At 37.9% G+C, this 13,431-nt stretch overlaps 1 protein-coding gene across 1 annotated transcript; it reads right to left on the minus strand.

Moving 5' to 3' along the window:
• Positions 1 to 2,420: 2,420 nt before the first annotated feature.
• LOC131688622 (protein ILRUN) lies at positions 2,421 to 4,527 on the minus strand. Its single transcript, XM_058973048.1, has 5 exons — positions 4,373 to 4,527; positions 4,193 to 4,308; positions 4,036 to 4,138; positions 3,730 to 3,849; positions 2,421 to 2,481 (listed from the first exon to the last, which is right to left on the minus strand). The coding sequence occupies exons 2-5, from the start codon at positions 4,248 to 4,250 to the stop codon at positions 2,436 to 2,438; spliced, it is 327 nt and encodes a 108-aa protein (XP_058829031.1). The 5' UTR covers positions 4,251 to 4,308; positions 4,373 to 4,527; the 3' UTR covers positions 2,421 to 2,435.
• Positions 4,528 to 13,431: the final 8,904 nt, after the last annotated feature.

The following is a 13,431-nucleotide window of genomic DNA, read 5'->3' on the forward strand; positions in this document are numbered from 1 at the left end:
CGGCGCCCATACTTGTACAGCGTGCTCCAAAATGCTACGGACCAGTACGCAGTACATAGATTTCAGAGTGTAGAAATGCTCGAAGCAGCAGTTTCAAAAAACCCAATGTTTCAAAAGCTTTAGCCGTTGTCGCTGTGGTCAACGAAGCGAAGTTTTCTGTCAAATAACACTCCCAGGTCACGGATAGATTCCACGCACTCGATGACACACGCTTGAAGGGTATATACGCAGCGCATTAGAGTTGCCGAGCGCCCGATTTTCAACGAAATAGGAGGAAAACACAATTCGTTCCGTAGCGCCATCTGGCGGGCAGATAATCCCCAACCAATAGCACACAAATACGCTCCATAACAAATGCCTAATGTGTATAAATTTTTACGGAAATCGGTTCAGCCGTTTGGGAGTCTATAAATTATATACGTACAAACTTTGACTTTTATAGATATATATAGATAAATATCCTCTTGGAGCACAGCTGAATCGAGTCCCGAAGCAATGAAGCGAAGTCAAACTTTTGACTTAATAAGACTTAATAAGGCGTACCATTGTCATAAATTCTTTCGAAGCATATCGTTTTAACTAACCATTTCGAAGTTATTCAAAACGATCACGTTTATCGCGTTTTAAGGAGGGGGTAAGGGTTTCAGCGTGAAACAAAAAACACTTTTTTCGAATTGATTTAGAACTTTGCGTAAAGCAAATTGATTAAAAATTTTGTACATTATAGTATATCATTTCAATAACATGCTGTTATTTTTCTATGCAAAAATATCAACAAACGACTCGGTGACAAAGCTTTTTGTAGAACGTCTCTGGAAAAACATGATTTGCGGTGTTAGCTGCCATTTCAAAACTACTTATTTCTTTCAAACTTTGCATACACATTCTATGTAAAAAAAACCTAACCCCTACGTTGATCTTTTGAGATAAATTTTCAATTAAGGGTTTTTTAATCATTTTCATTTTCATTTTTCATTTTTATTTTGCAGCATTTGGTGGGGCACTGAGAGCGCAAGTCAGTCCAAGGCCGGTGATAGGAGGGTTAATGGCAGAACAGCCTATGCGGACCACCAAAACGCCATGGGAGAGGAACAGGGTGTGGATTGGGGTAGGGTTAATGGATTGATGTATACTTGACGAATAATTGCGCTGCAGAGTGTGATGAAAAGGTGCATTGAATAGTACTACTGTTGGCTGTTCAGAAATAAATACAATATGTTTCACCATAAGGTTTGATAGCCAATGTATGTATTTTGTGATTATGTGATGCCAATTTATAAGTATTAAAAAGTTCATTTTATCTCGTGGTTTTATCAAGTTTGTGAGACCGCAACCGTAGATGCGCGTGGAAAAGCTCAAGCGCTTGTATGTTTACGTGTTTGTCGCGTATGCCAGAACGTATGTGATTTCGCGTGTATAAATTCGATTTTGTAACTGTGTGGCTATATGCGTGTGTTCTTGAATGATCGCGCGGACCGTGAGTTTGTTGCTTGGTTTTTAGTGTATGGTTCAGGTACTAGAAGATAATAACACTAGAGTTCCCTTTCACGTTTCCATGGAATGTGTTGTCTAATGAATATGAGCCTCATTTTTTATTGGTCCAACTGAAGACATGAATCTAGGCTGTTAAGAACGAGGGCAGGGGCATCCTAACGTGACCGACTCATGATCGCGAGAGCGGTGGGTTTTTGGTGAGATCGCGAGTATATGTGGATGATTACAATTGCATGTTCGCGTTTGTGACCCAGTTTGTGTTATCGCGAAGGCTAGCGGCGTTTGCACGTTTTTAATGAGATATTATGAGTGTATATGAGAGAATATGCAATTGATTGTGTTAGTGAGTGTTATAATGAAACTAAATTAGGATATAGTGATAAAAAGAAAAAGAACATGCCGAATTAAAAGAAAAAAAATGAAGACATTAAGTAGAAGCGTATAAATAGACTGATTTTTTTGGTTTACATGAGTAGTGGAAAAGCAAACTAATAGAAGAAAAACAAAAACAGACAAATGAAGTAGAAGAAAAGAACGGGAGGGACGTATTCTAAGTTGCTTATATTTGGGAACATAGCCACTTTGACGGTTTGGTTCGCGTGGATATTGGTTCTTCAAAATTACTAGGCACATTTTGAACATTTGACTTGATATGATCCCAATACTTTGGATAGTTCACTTAAATTTTAAATTCAATGCATTGTGGAATTGAATGATGTTTACTTTAGATTTGGGTTTAAATTGGTATGATCCGAGTACTTTGGCTGATTGCCTTAAGTTTCAATGCATTGTGCAAATTGAATGATATTTAGTTTAGATTATATGTAATGAACCATCAACCATAGGATACTGCATCGGTCTGGATCTACTGAAGCACCAACTGAAGCACGCGCCGTGTTGCTATTAGATTCTAGGGACCAACAGAATCCAATGTCTCCAAACTACAAATCCCTAAGCATAAAAATTTGCTGGAGTCCACCGCCAAGCCTACGGAATTAAGGGGTTTTTAGTCATTTTAAATAAAAATTACTATTTTTCTCGAAAAATTCCACCTTTTTATGATTACATTCTATAAAAAGCTTCGTCATCGAGTCGTTTGTCGATATTTTTGCATAAAAAAAATTAAACGGCATGTTATTGAAATGATACAAAAATTTTGATAAATTTGCTTCACGCAAAGTTCTAAAAAAATTCGCAGTGTTTTTTTTCACGCTGAAACCTTTACACCCCCACCCCTTAAACTACTGTGCAATGGAGTAGCATTGCGGTATGGCAATTTGCTAACAAAATCGTAATGAATTTTGAATTTAATGATTTAAAATAATCATTTAAATTTATTAAATTTGTAATTTCTAGTTTTATTGCGTACGAAAATCTGTTAGTTTACACTGTACATCAGAACAAGGAAAGGTAGTTTTGGTTAGAGTTAACAACATTAGGAGCGAATAAAATTAAATGGGAATGCCAGTTCACTAAAAACGAGCAAAAGCGAATGTTTGAACTTCGGGTACACAATTGCCGTTGTGACCGAAACTTCCTTTAAGCCAAATATGAAATTGAAAAGTAACACAAATTTTGTTAATCATCGCTTTGATCGAATTGTTGGATTCGGTGGAGGAATCGCAACAGCGTTTATAACAGAAAATGTTTTTGTTTTTTATACCATTGAAAACTGGGAGGGGCTGGGAGCACCAGGGTATCAGATAAATTGAGGACTGGACGAAGGAACGTGGGTAGCCAGCCTGTCACTTGAAGAAAACTTGTTTTCTTTATAAGAGCTGATATGAGTTTGACGCACCCTTCTCAAAACAAACCATCAGGTGGGTAAAGCAGGTATAGCGAAATTTATCTTTTGACTGGAGTATTATTGCTGGAAGGGACTCTCATTACCAGCGGGGTGCGTGTAAGTACTTCTGCTTACGGACACACTCAAACTTTTTCATTCCCTTTCGTTAACAGCTATAATGCAAAGGTTTCACGATAAACTATTTCGAGGCTACCGTAAGTCTACCCGCATCTATTGGAAAAACCTTGAGCTGATGGTGGCTTAAAATCACATCACATCAAAATGTTTTTGTTTTCTTTGCACTAGCAGCGGTATTATGTTGTATTTTCCCGAAGCACATAAATAAGCAATGAATTTTAAGTATTCTGAATGAAAATGAGCAGACTTTTCAATTACCAGCAAACGCAACTCTGGCATTTGTGCACACAGTAGATTCATGTAATACTCACGGTGTACTAGGAGTGATATTCTCATCCTTTCCAATGGTGAGGTCATTGATGAGTCTCATTGAAGGTAGCCTTGAAAATGCCATGAAATCAAAATAACATCCTACTGCCGTCTGAAGATTCCTGGAACAAAAAATCACATCTGATTAGTTTTTCAAATGATAGAATTTGTAATATTAGTTTGTTCAAATGTTCTCGCTTTTAGAGTGAACACGCCGAAACCGTCATAGCATTCTTTGTCATTGCCTATCCAATACTTTGAAACTGCTGCAATTTGTATTTGCAGTTCTTGATCGGGAAATTTCTTACCAATTACTCATATCCAAGAAAAATGTCGCAGTGGAATAATTCAAATTTTCGCCAATTGTTTGAAACTGTTTGATAAGGTCATCTTTATCAGTCGTAACCATAGCTGAAATGGTCAAGTGTTACCAATATTGTTATAAGTTATTAGAATAAATCTTACAACTAAATTGTGTTAAAAAATTTTGTTCAATATCATCCATATTCTGGCTGTCCTCCATTTTTCTGTTTATATTTTCTTTGTTTTTATTCAAGCAAAACCTTAAAAATACGTCTTCACTGCGAAAGAAATGCACAATTTGACTTATTGGTTTATGTAATTTGATCACATAAACTGTATTACTGCGATTACTAAATGCAATCCTTATTTTAATGGTTCACAACATTAAATTTTCCAAAACTACACTTTGCTTCTGTATCTCCTCTAAGACTATAATAATATTATTTTCATCCTAGATTTTCTTTTTTATTTTGACACAGAAATGCCATCGTCAAACAATGAGGTATATATAGGTGTGGCAGAACACATGGTTTGCTAGTGTTGGCCAATGCGGTATATATAGGTGTGGCAGAACACATGGTTTGCTAGTGTTGGCAACCAAAAATATGTAAACAATCCAGAAGCACAACGGGTCGACGTCATAGCGGTCACACGATTCAATGGGAGCTGAACGACCGCTATGACGAAAGCAAGTCGATTTATACTGTGATCACTCACACCACTCATGTACGATTCATCTTACGAATACCAAAGTGCCATCTTTGCCAGACCTGTATATACGACATTGAGTGTTGGCAACCAAAAATATGTAAACAATCCAGAAGCACAACGGGTCGACGTCATAGCGGTCACACGATTCAATGGGAGCTGAACGACCGCTATGACGAAAGCAAGTCGATTTATACTGTGATCACTCACACCACTCATGTACGATTCATCTTACGAATACCAAAGTGCCATCTTTGCCAGACCTGTATATACGACATTGATCGTCAAAGTCCCCATCGATACACACATCCCTGTTAAGCTCAGCCGAAAATGAACCGGAATTCTGGCTGCTTTCAGTTCGTATTCCGGTTCCAGTGACACAGCCGATTATAGTTAGAATCGGTTGTGTCACTGGAGCCGGAATACACACTTAAAATCCATTACCTACACTCAAAAAATAAATCACTTTGATTTCATGTGATTATTCACATAAATCGAAGACTCCATATCAAGAAGACTGATATCTCTTTCCTTCCCCCATACAAACGAGAAGCGACAGAGGTTACATCGCCTCTATTGGAAGAAGGGAGGAAGCTTTATGTAAAAATGTATATGTGTGTGTGCATCACTATGGAAAGTACCACCTTTACCCGCAAGTGGCGTTGCTGTTACTGTCTCCGGATTCTGGACAGAGTTGCCAGTCTTCTTGATATGGAGTCTTCGCATAAATCCAAATGTTTTCATTTTCGACATAGATTACGTGATTCATATAAATCACATCTAACAACTATGTAGCGGCTATATGAATAGCATATATCTCGACAAACATATGATTACGGCCTAAAAGCCAACTGTCACAATCCACTTTGAATGGAAATTCCGGACAAACCGTTACTAGTCGAATACAGTTCACAACAGTTTATGAAAGAGAAAACTTTTCTCTTTCGTTTACTACCAACATCTGTGATTGGCGTGTAACAGTTTGTCCGGAATTTCCATTCAAAGTGGATTGTGACAGTTGGATTTTAGGCCGTAATCATATGTTTGTCGAGATATGTTTTAAATGACGTCAACCTTTGATAATCTAGCTTATGTGAATTTCATGTACGAAAAAATCAACAGTGAACCGACAACTTGCTGGGTTGGTGTTGTGTTCTTCGAAAGGTTTGTATTGTTGAATTTATTTGCATGATAGATATATCTGATATTCCATTTACTTTAATTTCAGGGATCCATTGGACGAATGGCCAAATTCTCGCTCCAAAGTTACGGATTAATTACTTTTTAGTGCGGTATGTGCCATGGAATGTGTTTAACACAGAGAACAGACGTCCATCTTCAGCATTCAACTTGTGTAAAATCTCTAACGGTTTCGAAGGTAGTTTGGATATCTAAACCAGGTTCGCTACTGTCGTCATGTTTTTTTGTGGCTGAGTGCGACAGAATTGACAGCGGTTCTTCCTCTACCCAGTCAAACTAGTCCTGAACCGATTCGGATTTCCAGCATGAATTCCAGCTCAAATGCGTCAACCGATAGAGTCGGAATCGGTTGTTTTCTTTGAGCTAGATTCCATGCTGTGTACCAGTAGGTAATTTTAATTTACTGTCCTTATTTCACTGCCGGAAAACGAGGGAGAGGGAATGATTTTTTTGAAGCACAATCAAAAAATAAATCACGTTGCTTTTACATGAAAAGATATGTGAATCTCATCCACCAAACTTTTCACGTACATTTTATAGGATAGACCGATAGATAAGTATCTGGCTCATCAAATAATATTTATCTAGCTTACCAAGTCAAAGTTACGTGTTTTTCATATACCTGGGAAAGGAAATTCACGTATTAATTACATGAAGTCAAACATATTATGCATGTTTGTGTTTTAGTAAATATTACGTGAATCTCCGTTGCGCAGCATACAGAAAACATGTAACTTCTATTTGATGAGCCAGATAAATTTTATCTTTGAAACAGATAGTTTAATTTGCATGGTATTAATATATAACAATAAAAGTATTTTTAATTTTCAAACACTAAGATGTTTATATGTATTTCTTTGATTACAATTTATTATAAGGCATGCATTTAAACTAGAACTTAAACACACAGAGAACAGACATCCATGATCGATCAAAAATATTTAAAAAACATGTGTAAACATTTGAACTAATATACGAAAAACACTAGCGCCGCCACACCAACCTATCCCAACTATCCGTCAAATCGATTCCGGAACCGGTTCGAAATCCTGGATGGATTCAGCATGGAATCTAGCTCAAAGAAAACAACCGATTCCGACTCTATCGGTTGACGCATTTGAGCTGGAATTCATGCTGGAAATCCGAATCGGTTCAGGACTAGTTTGACTGGGTAGAGGAAGAACCGCTGTCAATTCTGTCGCACTCAGCCACAAAAAAACATGACGACAGTAGCGCACCTGGTTTAGATATCCAAACTACCTTCGAAACCGTTAGAGATTTTACACAAGTTGAATGCTGAAGATGGACGTCTGTTCTCTGTGTTAAACACATTCCATGGCACATACCGCACTAAAAAGTAATTAATCCGTAACTTTGGAGCGAGAATTTGGCCATTCGTCCAATGGATCCCTGAAATTAAAGTAAATGGAATATCAGATATATCTATCATGCAAATAAATTCAACAATACAAACCTTTCGAAGAACACAACACCAACCCAGCAAGTTGTCGGTTCACTGTTGATTTTTTCGTACATGAAATTCACATAAGCTAGATTATCAAAGATTGACGTCATTTAAAACATATATGCTATTCATATAGCCGCTACATAGTTGTTAGATGTGATTTATATGAATCACGTAATCTATGTCGAAAATGAAAACATTTGGATTTATGTGAATAATCACATGAAATCAAAGTGATTTATTTTTTGAGTGATAGAATACTTCTAACGTTTCAACACAGAGAACAGACGTCTATCTTCAGCATTCAACTTGTGTAAAATCTCTAATGGTTCGAAGGTAGTTGGGATATCCAAACCAGGTGCGCTACTGTCGTCATGTTTTTTGTGGCTGAGTTCGACACCCTCTAAGAACGGTTGGTTTCAAAATCGTCCACCGAAGGACGTTCGTTTGACCAATTTAAACGTCGTCCAAATAACCGTTCAACGAACGTCCACCGTTGGACCCGTGTTGAACGATTTTGAAACAATTGAGTAGTTTATGTCGTTTCTGCTTATGTTATATGATTGGCGATTTGCGGCAAAACCAAAATTAGTCATGCGACACCTATGATTCAGCTCATGAACTGGTAAACTGATACAGTTTGCTTTTTTTCACCCACAACAAAAACTTCATTTTCTTCTCGGAAAAAGCTTACCACTGCCAAAATATGAATGAAACGAGTAAGAAATTTAGTTTTATTTGCAATTATTCTGAAATTACAGCCATTTGCAACTATTTGGCTCATACATTTCTTCGAAATGTATTCGGGGTATTATTGTGGTTATCAAAAATCGTTCCATAAATAAAGTTCCAACTTGAAACCGAGACCCAATCAGTACCAATGTCAAACTCCTTCATATTTTGGACTACGTAGGAGATTCAGTGAAGACTATCAGAGAGAAGGATCGGCTGTATATGATACAAAGCTGACACTTTCCTATTAACCAGATATATTCTTTCCTCGCGTGATCCGGAGAGTTGAATGAATTTACACCATCTCATGAAGGTTTAGCTTAACTTAGGAGGAACTGGAAATGATGTTGCGGCACCTACGATGCTCAACAAATTACATTTTGGAACAGCACACATATAGCTCTGCGAATAATATTAGAAACCACTATGTTTTACAACCTTTTCGCAAGGTGTTTACTCATCATCTTATAAAATGATGGTTTTCCATCATTTTCATAAACAATTATCAACAAATTGATCGGTGATTTGGTGTTTAAAAGTTATTTTTTTACCAATGTTTACAGAAAATATATGCACTATGACAGAACAGAATCAAATCAGCAACACTTTGCTTCCAGCGCTATCTGTGAGCGGTTTCAACGTAGAATCGCCAATAGGGTGCGCTTTTCCATATTTTAAACATCTTGCGGCAATATACATGAAACTAGAACTTCTTTATGACGACACATAGATGTCCGTACCATAAAATATCCGCATCCCAGTAAATTACATTCGGAATGAGATTTGGAATATGGGCTGATTTATGATGGAATTCCAACCGAAGGCAACAACCCATCCTGAATGAATCGGTTTTCGAATCGGTTGTTACATTTGCGCTTAAATTCTAAAAGAAAACATTCCGATTGCGATGAGCAGGGAATCTGCTGTCAAAACGAGTGAAACAGAGAGTTGTGAGAGAAAGAGTTTCAACTTTTCTTGGTGGAAACCAATGAGTAAAATGTATGGGCGCAAACAGTTTTTTTAGATTTTATATGAACATTTTCAAGTAAGTATCTAAATAAACTTCTACAAACTGTTCCCATATTTTTTCTGCATCAAATGTGTATTCGTTTTACAACCACAATATTATAGTTTCTCCAAAATCCCAAGTTTTAATATCTTTCCCATACATTTAAATTCACTATAACCACCACTGAAGCAGTGCCATCTCTTAAATATTTCCATGAAAGTATTACCTAATTTTTTGGACTTCTCAGTGGGCAGAATTGACAGCGGTTATTCCTCTACCCAGTCAAACTAGTCTGGAATCGGTTCGGACTTCCAGCATGAATTAGAGCTCAAATGCATCAACCGATTGAGTCGGAATCGGTTGTTTTCTTTGAGCAAGATTCCATACTGAATCCAGCCAAGATTTCGAACCGGTTCCGGAATGGATTTGACAGATAGTTGGGATAGGTCGGTGTGGCGGCGCTAGTGTTTATCGTATATTAATTCAAATGTTTACACACGTTTTTTAAATATTTTTGTTCGATCATGGATGTCTGTTCTCTGTGGTTTCAATATGGGGTCCCGTTTCAAAAATTTCAGTTGAGAAATTTTCCCAGGTTTGAAATGCGAATATCTTCCGTTCTACTGGACGAAATCGCAATATTTTTGCACTATCTGATCGGAAATTTGTGCACGTATTTCGTATTAAATTTCGGAATTACTGCGACTACTATAAATAAACCAAAACAAGGATTTTCAGAAAATCCTTCGGAAACAGCGAGGAAAATGCGCAATTTGCCAGCATATCCCACGCAGAGCCGTCAAAAAGGAGCATGTAAGCGTTTCATTGCATGCGGGAATGTTATATATACAGGTCACGCGAGCTTGTTTTGTATCAGTGGGTGCTCGCTTACCACACGAGCAACATGCTCGTCCGGACGGTACAATGAGCAGTATCATGTTTGCGTTCCCGTACCAAGCGTCATCGCAAGGTTCTTCGTGATAAAATCCAGGGAATCACCAAATCCGCCATTCGGTTCGTCGTGGTGGTGTAAAATGCATCTCCGATTTAATCTACAAATGCTGATGGTGTACAGGAAAATATCATCCGAGATGCCGTGACTTACACTGAAGCGCAAAACCGCAATGAATGTCGTCTATACTCTGAAGCGGCAGGGACGCACTTTGTATGGATTTGGAAGTTGAAAAGGTAGAACTCGCTTGTATCATTATAAAAAAGGCCCTTTTCAGGGCCACCAAAATCATTTCAAAGAATAAGTTTGCATTTTCTGTTTCATGGACTGTTTCTTCCTGGAGAGCAATTTGGGTTAAACCCTAAATTATGATTTATTTCAGTATGCAAATTGCAAATATGGATTGAAGTGGAAAACATTTTTACTAGGCGGTCTCAAAAAAGGTTTCAATTCTCAAACATTTTACCAAGGTGCCGTATTACATTACTCTCTTTACCCTGAGTGTTCGATAATCTCCGTATTGGAAACACAATTTCAATTTTGTTCTTTATCAAAAATATGTGGTCGACCAACGAAGAGGTGGAGCTACGAAGAACACATATTGAGGACAACACAAAAAGGACGAGCTTACATTGTGCTGTAGTCAGGTATAAAAACTCAGCATGCTGTTGCTGACGTTCAGTTCGTTTCCAGCATCAGCATTCAGCAGTTCGTTTGCAGCATCTCCCGCAAAATTCAAACCGCCGTCCGTTTGCTGCTGTCAGAAGAGTTGGCCAAGCACGCCGTCTCAGATGGCACCAAAACTGTTACCATATACACCAGCTCCAAGTAAATTCCGAACACTGTCCAAACAAAAGGCCCTTTTCAGGGCCATCAATTTATCGACAAAGAATGAAATTGAAGTTTTGTTATTACAAGCATCAGAAAGTGGCTTGCCAAGAGCGTTGGATAGTAAGTGAGCCACTTGTGAACAATACCGTCACTTTCACGTAGAATGGCACAAAATCAAAAGTTATTTGTGATTTATAGACAGTTTAGTGTAATGATTCAATTTACAAAAATCGAACGTTTTCTAACGTTTCGATATAGGTGCTCCGTTTCAAAATTTTCAGCCAGAATGCTGCCTGTTTTTTCAAACGTCAAAATCTGCAGTTGTATTGAATGAAAACCTTCGATTTTTGCACTGATTGGAAATAGTTGTGACTAATTCTGTAGAATGTACAATTACAGAAAATAACAGATTTTGTGAAAGCAGTGGTTGGCCCAAGCGAGCCAGACTACTTTTCGTTGGAAGGTCCACCTCTGACAATAGAAGTAAATTATTTTATTTTGAATTCAACTACAACTTCCTTGAAAACAGCACATCTAAAAAACTTGGGAAAAAAGCGCAAACCTAAATTTTCCACTATAATGGAAACTGCCTGTGCCCCGCCGCACAGCATCACCAAGATTGATAGTAATTCAAGCCGGGAGGAAAGAGGTTGTAAGGCAATGGAAAACGAAAATTTCATTTATTTCATTTATAAGAATCGAATTGAAATTTTGTTATTACAAGCATCCGACAGTAGCTTGCCAAGAGCGTTCGATGTCAAGTGAGCTACTTGTGAACAATATCGTAGATTTCACGTAGAATGACACAAAATAAAAAGTTATCATTTGTGTGTTTGTTTACAGTTTCGTGTTTACTAGGTGCATTCAAAAAAGGTTTCAATTCTCAAACATTTTACCAAGGTGCCGTATTACATTACTCTTTTTACCCTGAGTGTTCGATAATCTCCGTATTGGAAACACAATTTCAATTTTGTTCTTTATCTAAAATATGTGGTCGACCAACGAAGAGGTGGAGCTACGAAGAACACATATTGAGGACAACACAAAAAAGGACGAGCATACATTGTGCTGTAGTCAGGTATAAAAACTCAGCATGCTGTTGCTCACGCTCAGTTTGTTTGCAGCATCAGCATGCAGCAGTTCGTTCGCAGCATCTTCCGCGAAATTCAAACCGCCGTCCGTTTGCTGCTGTCAGAAGAGTTGGCCAAGCACGCCATCTCAGATGGCACCAAAACTGTTACCATATACACCAGCTACAAGTAAATTCCGAACGCTGTCCAAACAAAAGGCCCTTTTCAGGGCCATCAAAGAATCGAATTGAAGTTTTGTTATTACAAGCATCAGAAAGTGGCTTTTCAAGAGCGTTGGATGGTAAGTGAGCCACTTGTGAACAATATCGTCGCTTTCACGTAGAATGGCACAAAATAAAAAAGTTATTTGTGTGATTTGTAGACAGGTTAGTGTAATGATTCAATTTACAAAAATCGAACGTTTCGATATAGGTGCTCCGTTTCAAAATTTTCGGCCAGAATGTTGCCTGTTTTTCTAAAAGTGAAAATCTGCTATTGTACTGAATGAAAACCTTCGATTTTTGCGCTGATTGGAAATAGTTGTGACTAGTTGTGTAGAATGTACAATTACTGAAAATAACGCATTTTGTGAAAGCATTGGTTGGTCCATACAATTCGATTCCAAGCAAGCCAGACTAGTTTTCGTTGGAAGGTCCATCTCTGACAATAGAAATAAACTCTTTTATTTTGAATTCAACCCTAGGGGCAGATCACTTGTGATGCATTTTCAAAAATCAGCGAAATTAAATGCATTTATTTCCATCAAAATAGAAATTCATAATGTATTTTGCGTTGCGTGCAATGTTGTTTGCGTTGCGTGTAAGACGTCAAAACCCTACAGAAAAACTAGCCCTACATTTAACAAAACGTCGAACAAAGTGGATCAGCGTAGGACGTTTGTTAAACAAACTTTTCTGCAAGGGAGTGCAAAGCTGATGCAAAAATGGAAATTAAATGCATTTTTTCTAATTTGATGCAAATTTGTTATACATTCTTAGAGTGATCTGCCCCTAGATTCAACCACAACTTCCTTGAAAACAGCACAGCTAAAAAACTTTTGGGAAAAACGCGCAAACCTAAATTTTCCATTATAATAAAAACTAACGCCCCCGCCGCACAGCATCACCAAGATAGATAGTTATTCAAGCCGGGTGGAAAGAGGGAGGGAGGTTGTAAGGCAACGAAAAATTTCATTTATAATAATAATACTTTATAATTGGCTGGTCCTGAAAAGAACTTGTTGGTTTGTGGTTTATTTTGGGTCACAATTTAGGCCCGCTCGATTTCTGATAGCTGTGAATTTTTCGCAGGGCGACAGTTACTGTTCGGTAGCGAAGAGGCTTCTTAACGCCAACCGTGACTGGGGCACTTTTACACGGCCTTCGTTGCCAACCAGCCCCCTGTCAAGCACGACGTCTCTGTACAACCAGAATC

Source organism: Topomyia yanbarensis, chromosome 1, assembly GCF_030247195.1.
Source record: "Topomyia yanbarensis strain Yona2022 chromosome 1, ASM3024719v1, whole genome shotgun sequence".
Classification (NCBI taxonomy): Eukaryota; Metazoa; Arthropoda; class Insecta; order Diptera; family Culicidae; genus Topomyia; species Topomyia yanbarensis.